This window comes from Pleurodeles waltl, chromosome 7 (assembly GCF_031143425.1).
Source record: "Pleurodeles waltl isolate 20211129_DDA chromosome 7, aPleWal1.hap1.20221129, whole genome shotgun sequence".
Classification (NCBI taxonomy): Eukaryota; Metazoa; Chordata; class Amphibia; order Caudata; family Salamandridae; genus Pleurodeles; species Pleurodeles waltl.
The window spans coordinates 1370904402-1370921830 of record NC_090446.1 but is presented as its reverse complement, the minus strand read 5'-3'; the positions used below and the strand labels follow the sequence as shown (position 1 = coordinate 1370921830).

General features: G+C 47.2%; 1 protein-coding gene across 2 annotated transcripts in view; it reads right to left on the bottom strand.

Annotated features, from left to right (window-relative positions):
* Positions 1-17429, bottom strand: part of LOC138246326 (excitatory amino acid transporter 2-like) — a 1049947-nt gene that overhangs the window by 515993 nt on the left and 516525 nt on the right. For both annotated transcript variants that reach the window (XM_069200834.1, XM_069200835.1), the window contains exon 5: positions 11295-11478. In XM_069200834.1, coding sequence (XP_069056935.1) covers positions 11295-11478 — 184 coding nt within the window. The remainder of the gene's footprint in view (positions 1-11294; positions 11479-17429) is intronic.

The window sequence follows — 17429 nt, the reverse complement described above, 5'->3', positions numbered from 1 at the left end:
CTTCACCTTCTTCTGTAATCTTCTGTCTTCTGCGCTCCTCTTCTTCACCTTCTTCTGTATTTTTCTGTCTTCTGCGCCCCTCTTCTTCTTTATCTTCTTCTGTGGTCTTCTGTCTTCTGTTCTTTGTCTTCTGTACCTTCTTCTGTGGTCTTCTGTCTTCTGTTCTTCGTCTTCTGTCTTCTGTTCTTCCCGCGCCTGTCCTCCTGCTCCTGTCTCGTCTCTCCCCCTCACTCGCCTCCCCATCTGTATCACCCCTATCTACCCCTATCACTATCTGCCTCCCTCACTCCTCCTATCTACCTATCTACCTATCTCTCTATCTCTCTATCTATCTCCCTCACTCACCACCTCCTCCTATCTACCTATCTCTCTATCTTTCCCCCCCACTCGCCACCCCCTCTGTTACCACCCCTATCTTCCTATCCTTTAACTCTACCTCTCACCCTCACCCACCTCTACAACCCCCCCTCCCCTATCTTCCCAACCTTACTCCTATCTCTCTCCCTAAACTCCTAAACTTCCTAAAACTCACCCCCACCACCCTTAAACCCCCCTCCCCCAGCTCTTCTCCCCTCTACCTGTCCCCCGCTCCCTCTGCTTTCCCGCCGCCACCTCCTGCACGTCCCCGCCCCCCAGCTCCCATTCGCCCCCAGCTGACCCCTCCCCCCCTCCTCCCTCTCATGGCGGCCGCTGCGCGACTGCGCGCCGCAGGCGCGCCAGAGTCAAGCCCGTCTGCGCCCATCCGCGCCTGGCCCGCGCCCAGCGCCACGACCCCTGGTCCTCAGCACTCCCAAACCCCTCTGCTCTGCTACGACCCCGCCACCCTCCACGCCCTTAACCCGGGACGCTCCAACACCTGCTTCCAAGCTAACCCAAAACGTACCCATGGACCTTTCGCCTGCCACTCCTGCAAACGTATCTTCCACCACGCAACTACCATGACCACCAGCCCACGCGCCATTAACCACCTCAAATGCATCCTGGTCAACGCTCGATCCGTCCACAAGCACGCCGTTGAACTCTGGGACCTCCTGGACTTCACAGCACCGGACGTCGCCTTCATCACGGAGACCTGGATGAACGCCTCTTCGGCCCCAGACATCGCCATAGCCATCCCCGAAGGCTACAAGATCTCCAGGAAAGACCGCACCAACCAAGTAGGAGGAGGAATCGCCATCGTCTTCAAAGACTCCATCAGTGTCACCACCTCCACCGAAGACACCCCCCTCGCCGCAGAACACCTGCATTTCCAGATTCGCACCGACCCCAGGACCACCCTCAGAGGATCCCTCATCTACCGTCCCCCCAGATCGTGCGCCCCTTTCAGCAACTCCATCACCGACTTCGTCTCCCCGCACGCCCTCGACTCGCCGGACTACATCCTCCTAGGCGACCTCAACTTCCATCTGGAACAGAACAACGACCCCAACACCACCGCCCTGCTCGACAACCTCGCCAACCTCGGCCTCAAGCAACTGGTGAACACCCCCACCCACATCGCCGGACACACGCTTGACCCCATCTTCTCCGCCAGCAAACACATCTCCTTCAGCCACGCCTCCGCTCTACACTGGACCGACCACAGCTGTGTCCACTTCACATTCCGACGTGAGACCCGCCACCTCCGCACTCAACCCATCCCTCGTCGACAGTGGAACAAAATCCCCGAAGAACAGCTCTTCTCCGCGCTCACCGTCAACCAACCTACCCTCACCACCGACCCCAACGACGCAGCCCTCAGCCTCACGAACTGGATCACCAACTGCGCAGACAACATTGCTCCCCTCAGACGCACGCATCGACAGGCCATCACCAAAAAACCTCTCTGGTTCTCTGACACCCTTAAGGAATCGAAGAAAACCTGTCGCGCCCTAGAGAAAGCCTGGCGCAAGGACCACACCGCTGACAACATGACCGCCCTCAAGAACGCAACCCGCAAACACCACCACCTGATCCGCGCAGCCAAAAGGAATTTCTTCACCGACCGACTGGACAAAAACAGCCACAACAGCAGAGAACTCTTCAGCATCGTTAAAGAGTTCTCCAACCCCAACGCCAACGCCATCACGCCCTCTCAAGACCTGTGCAACTCCCTCGCCACCTTCTTCCATCGCAAGATCACCGACCTCCACGACAGCTCTGGACACCAGACCCAGCCAAGCAACACCAAACCCACACCCCCTGCCATCACCCTCAACGCCTGGACCCACATCAACACTGAAGAGACCAAAACCACCATGAACTCTATCCACTCCGGCGCCCCCTCGGACCCCTGCCCTCACTTCATCTTCAATAAAGCCGACAACATCATCGCCCCGCACCTCCAGACCATCATCAACTCCTCTTTTTCATCTGCAACCTTCCCCGAAAGCTGGAAACACGCCGAAGTCAACGCCCTACTAAAGAAACCTACGGCTGACCCAAGCGACCTAAAGAACTTCCGGCCCATCTCGCTCCTCCCCTTCCCTGCCAAGGTAATAGAGAAGACCGTCAACAAACAGCTTACCAACTTCCTGGAAGACAACAACCTTCTCGACCCTTCACAATCCGGATTCCGAACCAACCACAGCACCAAAACCGCCCTCATCTCAGTCACAGACGACATCAGAACCCTGATGGACAACGGTGAAACAGTCGCCCTCATCCTCCTCGACCTCTCGGCTGCCTTCGACACCGTCTGTCACCGCACCCTAATAACCCGCCTCCGCTCCACCGGGATCCAAGGCCAGGCCCTGGACTGGATCGCCTCCTTCCTCTCCAACCGCTCTCAAAGAGTCTACCTCCCACCTTTTCGCTCAGACCCCACTGAGATCATCTGCGGCGTCCCTCAAGGCTCTTCGCTCAGCCCGACACTCTTCAATGTCTACATGAGCCCCCTCGCCGACATCGTACGCAAGCACAACATCATCATCACCTCCTACGCCGACGACACTCAACTTATACTTTCCCTCACCAAGGACCCCGCCAGCGCTAACACCAACCTACAAGATGGCATGAAGGACGTCGCAGATTGGATGAGGCTCAGCCGTCTAAAACTGAACTCTGGCAAAACGGAAGTCCTCATCCTTGGCAACACCCCGACCGCATGGGACGACTCCTGGTGGCCCACGGCCCTTGGCACCGCACCGACCCCCTCAGACCACGCCCGCAACCTCGGCTTCATCTTGGACCCTCTTCTCACCATGACCAAACAAGTCAACGCTGTGTCCTCCTCCTGCTTCCTCACCCTCCGCATGCTCCGCAAGATCTTCCGCTGGATCCCCACCGACACCAGAAAAACCGTGACCCACGCCCTAGTCGCTAGCCGCCTGGACTAGGGCAAAACACCCTTTATGCTGGGACCACCGCAAAACTCCAGAAACGTCTGCAACGTATTCAAAACGCCTCCGCCCGCCTCATCCTCGACGTACCCCGCAACAGCCACATCTCCGCACACCTGAGACACCTGCACTGGCTCCCAGTCAGCAAAAGGATCACCTTCCGACTTCTCACCCACGCACACAAAGCCCTCCACGACAAGGGACCTGAATACCTCAACCGACGCCTCAGCTTCTACGCCCCCACCTGTCTCCTCCGTTCCACCGGCCTCGCGCTCGCTGCCGTCCCTCGCCTCCGCCGCTCCACGGCGGGTGGGAGGTCTTTCTCCTACCTGGCAGCCAAGACCTGGAACACCCTCCCCACCAGCCTCAGGACCACCCAGGACCACTCCGCATTCTGGAGACTCCTCAAGACCTGGCTTTTCGAGCAGCAGTAACCCCCCTTCCCCTTAGCGCCTTGAGACCCGCACAAGTGAGTAGCGCGCTTTATAAATGTTTATGATTTGATTTGATTTGATAAAGTACTTTGTGTTCAACAGACGATCTGCCTTTAAACATGCTAATATACGCGATCTTACTACAGACAGCAACATTGATCACCTCCTCAACAGTGATATTTGGTTCCCTGAAGCCCCCATCCCGTTTGAATACATTGTGCCCTAAGCTACACTCTACACATGGCAGGGTACAAACTGGAATCATTCACATTGTTATCTTTCACATACATTTGAGGCGCAATATCTTCACCACAACCTCAAAGGGGCTCAACATTCACTTTTAGGAACCTTAGGTTATCTACTGTGACTCATTTTGAGGGCTCAAATGAGGGACTGCTGAACAGGAGGAAAGGGTAGGAGATGAATCACTGCATTAGATAGTCTTTTACTGGAAAGGTGCTTGGAAGACATCTTAGAAGGACATCACTGCTTGCCTCTAGTTAGAGGCTTTCATGACGCCAGAGTTGGTTGCCAGCCTCCTCTTCCTATTGTAGGCTTATGCTACTAAGGTTGTTTTCACTGTGGTTGCTGATGGGTTTGATCCCTATATTAGCGACATTGTCAGTCTTAGAGTTTGTAGTAATGTTTCAGAACCCATCCTATTTCTCTACTCCCACAGCCCCTATAGTGTTCACTTCAAGTTTTATGTGGCACAGTTCATCCTGGGAAAAACACTTATAAGCAGATAGTAGGAAACTGTCCAGCACTGGTTCATTGTTGCTCGGACAGTGTTAAATGGCATGCATTGCAATCCCAGATCAGCCACTAAAAAACATCCCTGTATGTTCAATAGGATTGAAAGTGTGATACTTTCTTAGTGGGACATCCTGGAAATAGGGGACAGATACGGAATAAGGATGGGCAAAAAAAACCTAAAAAGTGAAGCAGGCAATGTCTTCCATTTTATATACCTGACGATTAAAACTGGGATTGAAAAAAATCCAAAACCCACTATCCATTTGAATAAGAAAGAAATAGGCAGATGGCTTATCCAAATATCAAAAACCATCTGTGGTCGGGAAGGGTGCCCAAGGGATGTGTGTGTTACATACAGGTATTCTCACTGGCTACCGATCAGCCAATCAGAATGATCCTAACACAGGATCATATTATGAGTGGGTGGAAGGGTGGCAGGATTTTGGCTGAGCAGAATAAGGGTAGGGAAAAATGGAGAGAAAAAAAACAGAGAGAAAGCGGATAGTAGAGTAAGTAAAGATAAAACATACACTGTCACTTTAGACTAATTTTCATATCTAATCATGCCCAGCACGGGCACTTACTTCTGAGAGGCAGTTCTCTCTGAAGGATAGGCTGTATGATCTCGGCTCTTATTCCTTACATCTCCTATGGGTGAGTAACCCATGGGAGGCGGGTGGGTAGTAAAGGGCTTCAATAAAAATTCCTACAATGCAGAACCAATTTTACAAGTAAGTAACTATTTCTATGGTACTGTAGATGTTTATTGATTGTCATTAATTCTAGAACAGAGTAGCACGTTTATCCATGGCACTCTGACATGAAATAAGGCAATACCATTAGGCAAAGATTCTTCAAAGGTGAGATCTAACCAATGAGGTTTCTCAAAGCTGCTTGATACACACTAGAGCTAGCTAAGGAGAAAGAACCTAAACAGCAGTGTTTTTTTTTTTTTTTTGTCCTCATTTCCCCACCCACGCTTTGGTTAAGAGGAAAAAGGCAAAGGCCGAGGCACTTATGGTATGATTCCAGGTGTGCGGTCTGCAGCGCTGCTGGGCCGCCCCACCTGTTCTACATATTGCACTTTTCCCAATCGACTGCCATCGACCAAGTCTTACTGTTTTCTTCGAGACCTGATCATAACCAAAGCAGCACCCAATAAGGTGAGGGGAGTTCTAATCATTGGACTTAAATTCCAGGAGGAGGAGACCAAACAAAGAAACCACAAAACAAGAATTATTTGACTGAAACTACTCCACACTTATAAGCTACTGATAAACATTTTCCCACTCCACCCAAAAATTATCTCTTCTAGTAAGAGGACCGCATTGTTCCATTTTACATAATCGATTTACTGATGATTGCCAATCCTGAGCAAGGGGGGGCAATGGATCCACCCATTTACGACATATTTCCCGTCTGGCCAAAAGCATTAGTACAAACAACAAGTGCTCCTGTTGTACTGACATTTTCTGGTAATTTATGCCCGGTTCACAAACCCCAAACACCACCATAAGAAGGTTTATTCTTAAGTTTACATCAAAAATTACCTTCAGAATACTTCCTATATCCTTCCAATACTTTAACATTAAACAGCAGTGTTTTGTGGAAGTATTAACAAAATTCCATGTGGCTTTCCTACAGATATCATCTGGTAGGGTAGGCTTCAGTTTCACTGGCAGAGCTTCTTAGCTAGCTAAAAACAGCATGATGAAGGTCACAATTAAATGAGAAAGGGATTGTTTAGAAACGGTCAAGCAGTGGACCATAATAAACAAAACAATGGGTTAGATTTTTTTGTGATTTGGCTTGCCTAAGTAAAAATGTAAAACATGTACAGCGTGTCGAGGCAGAGTGAAAGCAGTACTAAAGAAAACCAGTAAAGTCATGATTGATTAATTTAAAATTATGAAACTACTTTGTGCAGGAAAAAACGAATTCTCATAACTACCTTATTAGTGTGAAAACCTGTACAGTTCAGTAGGTGAATGGGCCTGCAGCTTAGTGCATATTTTATAGCTGCTACAAAGGCTGTCCTCCACAACTGATGCCACAATGAAGCTCTCTTTGTGGGCTGAAAGGGAGGCGGAGTTAAGTTATACAGCACCATATTTCAATGCCATGAACTAGAAGGTTTCCGGATAGGAGGAAAAACGTTTTTCAAGCTTTTTTTCAAGCCCTTCGGGAAAAAAGTAATGACCAGGAATGTTGAGAATATTCTTCCTACTGCCCTTTCTGGTACGTTGTTGTATTTGAAGTAAACTGCAGCGTAGCCACCACTTTAAGAAGCAAATATAGCTCAACCATATCTTTTTGGCAGGAAATCGGCTTCTGATGCCACAATCAGAACTTTTCCCACTTGAATATATTAAAAAAACTTTGTTGAATGTAAAAGTCTTATTGCTTCTCCTGGAAGCAGCATGCATGGTTGTTAGATTCCATACTCTATGAACACAGTAGCCATGCTGGGAAGCTCAAGCATGTCAAGATGAGATGGTACAGTCGGTGCTGAACTCTGGACACCATTCTCAGTTTCCATGGAGGCATCTTGCGTGGTTTTGTGGACATCTGAAGTAGACGTGGGAACCACCATTGTCTGGGTCACTCAATGTGACAAGAATAATCTTGGTTTGAGAGTACCTGACACAAAGTGGGGCTGGAAGTACTGTTTACAGCTTAGTCTGGTCCGTGTTTAGGGAAACAGTCCTTTGAAGCTGCTCATGCTGAGGTCCTTTCAGTGTAGGAAAGGCTGGTGGTCATTGCAGTGCGCTGCCACTGACTGGATCCAGACTGAACCTGCTTAGAGGCCACACTTCGCAGCAGTGCATTGACAGCAAACTATGATTCCGAGCAGGCTACAAACTCTTGAGAGTGTAGAGAGGTGGCAGCCATCTTGGATCTTCAGCTATAACATTCCTTATGGTTTATTGTGTATTTTGCTAGACAAACATGTTATAATGTTGTGCAGCCAGGCCCTTGCTACATGGTTTTCAGATTTCAAGTGTCAAGACCTAGTGTATCCTAAATGATTGTTCTATGGATATTTGGGATTACAGAGAATCATACAATAGTCATGTGTGGTTGAAAGCAAACTTTGAAATATTTTTCATACATAATTTGAATTCTTAAGATTGGGTTATTAATTATTTGCACTCTCACTGGGGATGTTGTTTCAAGATGGAATCTGTACAAGGTATTAGACTTCCATTCTGTGTATATATTTATAGGAGTATGGGACAACAGGATATTAATGGCATTTCATATTCTTTAGTTCTACAGAAGCTAAGTAGAAATTATGATCATCTACCAAAAGAGCATACAGTGACAAAGTTTGAGAACATTATTCTAAACACTGTGAGGGTTGTACATGCGTTTGTATTTTCAAGATATTTATGTTTACTTGTCTTCAGTTTTCAGGAATTACCAGCTTCCTATCGAAATACAGTGAGTTGGTTATGTACCTGGTAAGGTGTATCTAGTACCAATCATAAGTACATTTAGCATTGTAATGACAAGTCACTGAAGACATCTCTTGTTTTTGTAGAGATCCACTATAACCTGCAGTTATCCTTAAATTCAGAAGTTTCAAGGCAGTGTATGGAATCCTTGGTTTCTCTCTTATCTAATTCCCTTATATTAATAAATGTGGCAAGTGATGGGGACAGTGAAAAGGAAAGGAATATTGCTTCCATTGAGTAGTAAAACTTCAGAGTACCACAGTTTCAACAGCACCAGTGGTAACAGAGGAATTGTGGGGAAAACACACAAAAATGTCCATGAGCAGCTCATCCAAATCACTTTGCCAAAAGTCTGGGTCCTATGTTATGGGGGCAAAGCTTAGGCATTTTGAGCTTGTGGATATGACAAACAGATCTCTTTGTGAGAAGCTCCAGTCTGGGAAAACTTCCAACAGTACCTCACTGTCAATTAGCTATTTGTGGTTTTCTTTGTAGAACCTACCTTTGCTTGACGATTCCATATCTATAAGAGCCATATCAAAATTTTCTGAGCAGCCAGAAAAAAAGAGACTGAATCTGGTGCTACTGTCTGTCTGAATTTCAACTATGCCCATCATCAGAGATGGCAGGAATGCCTTGGTTACCAATCACACTGCTTTGAGTTCCAGAACGTTGGTGTGATGCGGACTTGTTTTCTCCTACCAAAGAACTAGAATACATAATTTAACTAGATGAGTTCTACAGCCTGCAAAGGAAGTGTCTTTGATAATTGTTTGAGCAGGAAGTGCCTTTTATAATGGCATTCCTTAGAAAAGATTGCTTGCCACGTACCATCACAGAGAGTCAGAAACCATTTGTTGCCGACTATATTTTACTATTTCAAATGCTGGGTTATATTTCCCCTCACAGCAATGAAGTACAGAGGCAGGGGGGATGAAGAAATAGTTTTTTTGTATTAGATAGTGGTTGTTTTGCTGAGGAGGACTAAGGCTAGAAATTATTGCCTTTGGAGCTCCATGCTTGGTGGTACGAGTAGCTTTGTCCTTGCTGTTGTTGCCTTTGGATCTGGAATACCCATCAAAGCGATTTTGCCCTGTGATGTTGATAACAGCAATCGATTTACCTAAACTGGGATTTGTCCAATTTCCTTTGTTCTTCCATGGCAATAGTTTCAAGGTGTCTGCTGCATTGTTTTCTCTATATGTTGCACCAGAAAGGGAATGTTTGAGTTTTAGGTAGTAAAGTTTAGTACATTGGTTCCCAACTTGTGGTCCTGGGACCCCTGGGGGTCCACGAAGCCTTCTCAGGGGGTCCACAACTGCTTTAAAAAATTACAAATATTAACAAATATTGACAAATTAGGTCCCAATCATCCAGTAATGACTCAGTGGGGGTCCCCGGATTCCAAAGATGATTCAGTGGGGGTCCCTGGGTTCCATTAATGATAAAGTGGGGGTCCACAGAAGTCAAAAGGTTGGGAACCACTGGTTTAGTAGACTGATGCCACAACAATAGCCTGGCCCTATTAGATCGACAGAATCAAGCAGTGCTTATTGCTTGTTTTGAAAGCAGACGACCTTCTTGCACCACTTCACTAAAATCTTGCCTTTGGCAGATCTTCTGTGAACTTTGGAAGCTCTCTCATAAGGTTTAATAATACATTCCTAAAATGATTGAAGAGCTTAACTCTCTCAGAGCTGGAGATTCTGTACCAAATATCTTTTGCAAACCACATCCATTGGTTTCCTCTCCCCTTCTGACCAATCTGATTTCAAAGGGGAAAATGCATGTCTTTGAGGAACTGCTGAAGAATAACTGAATCAGGATCCAGTCCAGGGAAAGAAGGGTCCTGTGCGAAAGGTTCTGTATTTCGTAAGAGCCAATGAAGTAGCAATTATGGCCATTTAGAAATTTCTTCTTTCCATTCTCCACCAGGCCTGGTACCAGGAGTAACAAAGGTCTCTGCACTGGCCTTGGTTGGCGGGTCTTCATGATTACAGAAACTGTGGCATGAGGGCCTTCCATTAGGATATTCTGCTTGCAAGCTTCCCTTACTAGCATGTCTTGATAGGTTGTAATGTTGTCCACCGGACTAGATCTGAATGGGGAACCAGAAGACGTCAATGCACTATATGATGCTGAGATACAATCATCATCGATTTCCTCATGTCTTCTTGGGGAAGATGGAGTCAGAGCTCTCTCCCACCTGCATTTGTGAGGAGCTTGATCTGGATTCAAGTACATAGGTCATGCAAGCATACCTGAAAGCTGCGGTGAAAGAAGCCCTTTTGTTATTGGTGTCATTGACATTTATCTGGCTACTAGCATTTGTTTTGGCATCGGTCCAGGTGGCAACCGCAGCAATTGCAACGGGAAGTGCACTGGGTAAAGTGATACTACGTCAAGCGATGCTATGTTGATTTTGCTGGCGATGTTAAGTGATGTAACATCATGACTCTGTACTAGGATGACCTTGATGTCAATGACTTTCATGACTTCAAATGAGGTTATACTTCAGTATCACCACTGAGAAGGAACCCTTCCTTTGCAGTGAACAGATTAATTATGTTAATGGGGAAAAGCAATGTCAGCAGTGATGATGTATGCCTTTTTTTCTCCTTTCTCCTCTTCTTTTCCCTGGCTCTCCATGTATAAAATTCCTTTGGGACTGATAGTTCAGTTGCAGTGGAAGCTCAATATTTTGTCTTCCTTCGATCTGATGTCTTCAAGGATTCCCTTCTGATGGACTCCCTCTAGAGGGCCTGACGTGCGAGTTGTTCCTGTGCACATGGCCACACTTCCTTGGATTATGAATTAGAAGAAAGATGAATCAATATATAAGTACTTTTGTTTTTGCTACCAAACAAACCTCTCCATTGGAAATGACCACAAGGGAAACAAGACTTGAAGACAACAGTTGTGTGGTCTTAATTAAGAGAATGATATTGCATTCATCAGGATGACTTTCAAAACTATAATAAAATTCAACACAATTATTCTTCTAGGTGTTATTAATATTTTTCTCTGTGAAAGGTCATGCAATCTATTTCCATATAAGGTGTCTTAATATAAAAAAATACAGAATTACTTGCTGAAGAAAATAAAAAAGGGATGTGGGAATTTAGGACTCAGGCATGCAGACCCCAACTGTGAGAGTGTGAAGTGCTGAACATGATGGAGGGTTATCTATTGATGGGGTAACTGGAGACTGAATACTGAAATGATGAATGACTATAGTGTGGAAGATTATTTCTAAACCAAATGTCAACTAAATAATTTACCCACATTAAGTTTATCAGCAAATTATAGTTAATCATGTTCCTTACCAAGAACATTCATCCCTGCTTTAAACTCCAGTTTCTTCTGTGTCACCATAGCAGGTTCACCATTCACGCCTGCTGTGGTGCTATTCAGGAAGGAGGAGTTTGTCTCTTGTTCAGTATTATTGACTTGGCTGAGTAATTCATGAGGAGCTGGAGTAACAGGAACCTTTTTGGTCACCGTCTGGATCTGAATTTAAGGAAAGAAAAGGGATCTGTTAAAAACATATGCACAGATTAAGAAATATGTTATTATTTCTCATACCAAGATCCATAAAAACAACACATAAATACTACAATTGATAAAATTATAATTTATAAAATAACCAATTAAAAGTTTCTCTCTCTCCCATACTTAACACACAAATGCTATTTACAGTTCACATCTGCACACTGTAGTAATACTTACTAGTGTGTAAAAGGAAAACATGTTAAGAAAAGGCAATATAAAAAACACCCTTTTTAATGTACTTTAAAAGAACCATTCTGAAATACAATCATGTGAATTATGTGGAATACACTCTATTCAAAAGATAATGCCAGGAATTTGATTAATTAAATTCTCTTGAACCTTGCTATTCTTATGTATTTTGAAATCGCAATGACTAAGTTACTTGTCAGTTTACAGAGACAGAGCACACTGTTACTATTCTTGAGCACACTGTTAATATTCTTGATGTGCCAACTATAAAAACACAGGTTAACACAGTACAATTCTAGGAACTTACATATATAGGACACTATTGTGGTGTGCCTGAAGCTTACCTAGCATGCAGTAATGGTGAACAGTCCATAAGAGGAACGTACTTCTAAATTAATTTCTTTATTGCTGACTAAAGCAGCTTCTTCTCTGGTGTGCCTATAAGAGAGTGAGTTAGACTCAACCATGGATTTGTATCACTTTCCAGCCTCTGAGTGAGGTTCCCCTTTACCCAGCAACTATCTGGCCATCCTCCTCTCAGTTGTCCAGCGCCAAGGACAAGGCTTTGTCAATGTTTGAGTTGCCAAAGGTGCTAGTTGGTCCTTTTGCTCCGCACGGATGGCACAGCCAACCACTCAAGTCTCCACAATATGGACAGCATAGCTCTCTTTACCTGTGTGTGGGCACAGTGGAGGGACTATTAGGATTGTAAGGGTAAGGCAGGGATGGTTGGGGGATGGGTCTTCAGGCTTCCAAGGGCGCAGAGAACCTGTTTCCTTCACATTGGGTGGGTGGTGGCTGTGTGCTGGCTCTGTTTCAATCCTGCATAGCCAAACTAATGAAAAGTGTGGTGTTCTGCACCTTTCTAATGCCAGTTGTCAGGTGCCTGTGATAGTATGAATCCATATTCTACTATTCTTGCGGTGTTTATAGTGTGAACCTGTTCCAAGAGCATTACAGGACTTTACGACACAACCAGTTTATGTTACAAATTTGTAGTAACAGGGATTTGTCCAGAATCATAGGGTGTTGAGCAGAAGATAGGATGCAAAGTCGGCAGCTGTGCTCACTAGGCTAAATTGCATCCATTCCAGTAACTTTCACTGGGTCTTTTCTCTGCCCAGTTTTGGGAAGAAATACGTGTCTTGTACATTGTTTCAACATCTTCCTCATTTTCAGTAAGTAGTTCAATCAATCAATCAATCAGTATATTTATAAAGTGCGCTACTCACCCATTAGGGTCTCGAGGCGCTGGGGGGGTGGGAGCTACTGGGCGAAAAGCCATGTTTTGAGGCGTTTCCTGAACGTCAGGAGGTCCTGGGTCTGGCGTAGCTGGAGCGGTAGCGAGTTCCAAGTCTTGGCGGCGAGGTGTGAGAAGGATCTTCCTCCGGCAGTGGAGCGTCGGACACGGGGACGGTGGAAAGGGCGAGGCTGGTGGAGCGGAGGTGGCGTGCGGGGGTGTGGAAGGGGAGTCTGTTGTTGAGGTAGGCGGGTCTTGTGTTGTAGAGGACTTTGTGAGCGTGGGTCAGGAGCTTGAAGGTGATCCTTTTTGGTATGGGTAGCCAGTGCAGTTCTTTGAGGTGGGGGAGATGTGATTGCGGCGGGGTAAGTCAAGGATGAGGCGTGCGGCTGTATTCTGGATTCATTGTAGCTTTGATTGCAGTTTGTCTGTTGTTCCAGCATAGAGGGCGTTGCCGTAGTCCAGTCTACTGGTGACCAGGGCGTGGGTGACGGTCTTTCTGGTCTCGACGGGGATCCACTTGAAAATCTTACGGAGCATGCGGGGGTTGTTGTAGCAGGAAGAGGAGAAAGTGTTGACTTGCTGAGTCATGCTGAGAGTGGGGTCCAAGATGAAGCCTAGGTTGTGAGCGTGGGCGGTGGGCGAGGGTGCGGTGCCTAGAGTCTTGGGCCACCAGGAGTCATTCCAAGCTGAAGGGTTGGGGCCGAAAATGAGGACCTCAGTTTTGCCGGTGTTGAGCTTGAGGCGGCTTGATTCCATTCAGCTGGAAATGGCGAGAAAGCCGTTGTGGAGGTTGTTTTTAGCAGTAGTAGAGTTGTTCATGAGGGAGAGGATCAGCTGGGTGTCATCTGCGTATGATATTATGTTGATGTGGTGTGTTCGAGCGATGTTGGCGAGAGGAGCCATGTAAACATTGAAGAACGTGGGGCTGAGTGCGGAACCCTGGGGGACGCCACAGATGATTCTGGAGGCTTCTGACTGGAATGGTGGAAGGCGGACTCTCTGGGTTCTGTTGGTAAGAAATTATGAGATCCAGTTGAGGGCTTTGTCACGGATTCCAGTGTTGTAGAGGCGTGTATGTAAGGTGTGATGGCATACCGTATCAAAAGCAGCGGAGAGGTATAGCAGGATGAGTGCTGCGGTTTCGCCTTTATCGAGCATGATCCTTATGTCGTCCGTGGCAGCGATGAGTGCAGTCTCTGTGCTGGGGTTTTTTCTGAATCCTGATTGGGAGGTGTTGAGGGCATTGCTGTCTTCTAGGAAACGGGAGAGTTGGGTGTTGACGACTTTTTCTATGACTTTGGCCGGGAAAGGGAGGAGGGAGAATAGTCGATAGTTCTTTGGGTCCTCCGGGTCTGCCTTGGGCTTCTTCAGTAGTGCGTTGACTTCTGCGTGTTTCCAGATTTCTGGGAAGGTAGCTGATTCGAAGGAGCTGTTGATAGTTTTGCAGAGGTGGGGAGCGGTGATGCTGCTTGCCTTGTTGAAAATGTGGTGGGGGCAGGGGTCCGCTGGGGATCCGGAGTGGATGGAGGCCATGATGTGTGTGATGTCATCTTTGTTGGTGAGGGTCCAGGTGTGACAGAGGTTGGTGTTGTTCGGGGGGTCCTGTTTCAGGGCCTCCGGCTTGAGGGTGTCAGTGGTCAGATTGGGTTTGAAGCTGTTGTGGATTTCTTCTATCTTGCTGCAGAAATGGGTCACGAGGGAGTTGCAGAACTCTTGCATAGGGGGGGTTCGCTGGAGCAGGTCTTGGGGTTGGAGAGGTCTCTAATGATGCTGATGAGTTCTTTACTGTTGTAGGCGCTGTTATCTATGCAGTTATTGAAGTGGGTCCTTTTGGCGGTACAGATTAGCTGGTGATGCTTGCGGATGGACTCCTTGAGTGCAATGTGGTTGTGTTTGCTGGGATCCATGCGCAGGGCCTTCTCTCTTTTTCGGCATTCTCTTTTGGAGATTTGTAGGTCGGGTGTGAACCAGATGTTTTGGTGCTGTGCAGGGAGTTTGACGGGTTCTTGAGCTGTGCGAAGGTGTTGGCGCAGTCTGCTAGCCAGCGGTGCAAGTTGGTACCGTTTTTGTCAGGGTGCGTGGTTGTAGGTGGTGTGGTCTGGGCGAGGGTGGAGATCAGTTCTTCTGTTGAGAATTTGCTCCAGTTGCGTAGGGGTGGTTGTGTGCAGTGGTGGTCGGTAGCTGGTTTCTGATAGGAGAAGTGGATGCAGCGGTGGTCTGTCCAACTGAGCTCGGTGGTGTGGCTGAAGGAGACGTGGCTGTTTGCAGCGAAGATGGGGTCTAGAGTGTGGCCTGCAGTGTGAGTGGGCGAGGTGACGAGTTGTTTGAATCTGAGGTTGGCGAGGTTGTCCAGAAGGTGGTTGGTGTTGATGTCGTTGTTGTTATCAAGATGGAAGTTCAGATCGCCGAGGAGGATGTAGTCTGCTGAGGTGAGGGCCTGGGTGCTGACGATGTCAGCGATGGAGTCGCAGAATTGGGCTCGGGGGCCCAGAGGTCTGTAGATTAGTGTTCCTTTGAGGGTGGTGTTGGCATTGATGTGGATGTTGAAGTGAAGGTGTTCAGCGGAGTTTAGTGTGTTGTGGGTGCTGGTAGAGACTTTGATGGTGCTTTTGTGGACTATGGTAATTCCCCCGCCTGGCTTATTGGTGCGATCTCTCCTGGTGATCTTGTATCCTTCCGAGATGGCAATGTCCGGTTCGGAGGCCGAGTTGGTCCAGGTTTCGGTGAGGAAGGTGACGTCCGGTGATAGGGAGGTCAGCAGGTCCCAAAGTTCGATGGTGTGTTTGTGGATGGAGCGAGTGTTGAGCAGGATGCAGTTGAGGCAGTTGTTGGCGGATCTGTTGTTGTCTTTAAGGGTGCAAGAGAAATGGTAGGCTTGGCAGGCGAAGGGTCCTTTGGTGGTCCTCGGGGAGGACTGGAAACAGGCGGGGTGCGTCCAGGGTTCAGGGCGTGGAGGTATCTGGCGGAGTAGTGGTGTCTGATGGTGTGAGGGGGGTGAGGACCAGGGTGACTGGCGCTGGCCACGGTCCAGGCGCAGACGGGCTTGCCTCTGGCACGTCAGGGGCACGGTCGCGCAGCGACCGCCATTAAGAAGGGAGGAAGGAGGGAGGAGCAGCTGGGAGGCGGGAGGGAACAGCGAATGGGGGTGCGTGGGGGCGGGGCCGCAGGGAGGCAGCGGCGGGAGGCGGGAAAACTGAGGAGCGCATGAGAAAGGAACAATAAAGCGTAAAAAAGGCAAATTTGGCCGGAATATGGCACACTAAGAAAAATGAAGTGAAAAAAGTGACAATAACCTACAAATACGGCACAATTAGAAAAACGAATTGACACAGTGACAATAACCAAGAAATACAGCACACTAAGAAAAACGAAGTGAAAAAAGTCACAATAACCTACAAATACAGCACACTAAGAAAACGTATTGACAAAGTAACAATAACCTACAAATACGGCACACTAAGAAAAACGAAGTGAAAAAGTGACAATAGCCTAGATATACAGCACAATTAGAAAACGAGTGAGTAAAAAAGTCACAATAGGCTAGAGACACAGGGCGCAAGTCTAGGGACGCTTTACCTGCAGCCCACTAGACACCAGGGATGAGCCTCGAACGCGCGAGCAGCAGCGTGGGCGGGGGACCGGAACACGGGCACAGCGAGGTGGTGCTGTGATCGTGGGGGAGCGAGCTCCTGGCCAAAAGTAGGTCGGAGTTCAAATTTGTGTAGGAGCTTTTCAACATCTTCCTCGTTCTCAGTCAAGACTATCAAGTTTGTCTAAGCAACTTTTTCTGCCTTTATCTTTTCCTCCTTAGGGTCAATTCTGGAAAGAACTAGCCACCTAGCATTTTTTGGAACTGAACAGTTGGCACTGTGGCTAGTGCAACCTGCCATAGCACGTTCTAGCAAATCGTAACAAAACAATTACTCCGACCAGTCCTTGACGTAGTGAAGCCAACACTTTCAGAGCCAGTCTGCTACCATGGATCCCATGCAGCCTGTGGCTTGAACTCTGCAGCAAGAGGCACAGGAGTGGCAGACACTCCCTATGGAGAAGGCTGCCTTCAAACACCCTGGAGGTTCACTCCAATAGTTCCTTCTTCTAGCCCACACTTTCAAGAGGACGAAATTAAATGTAAAGAGTGTTTAGACATCCTTTATAGTGCATTTTTCCTCTCGCTCTGAACTGTTTTCCTTGTTTCTATCTATGAGAGATTGGATTCCTTTCCAAAGTGGGTTTAGGTAGGCTTTAGCAATGGCCTCAGATCCCTTTTAATACTTTAGGCATCGGAATTTCACACAGAATTTTTTTAAAACATTTTCTTCGACACCACCTGCGCTGTTGGCCCTAAAACATTCATTCTTAATCCTGTTTTTTCGTGAACCCTGCCTAGCCTGGGTGCAAGGTGCAACAGATGCTACAGAAGACTTCAGACCTGATTCAAAGTTGATGCACTATTCTATTCAGTGATGGTCCTGTA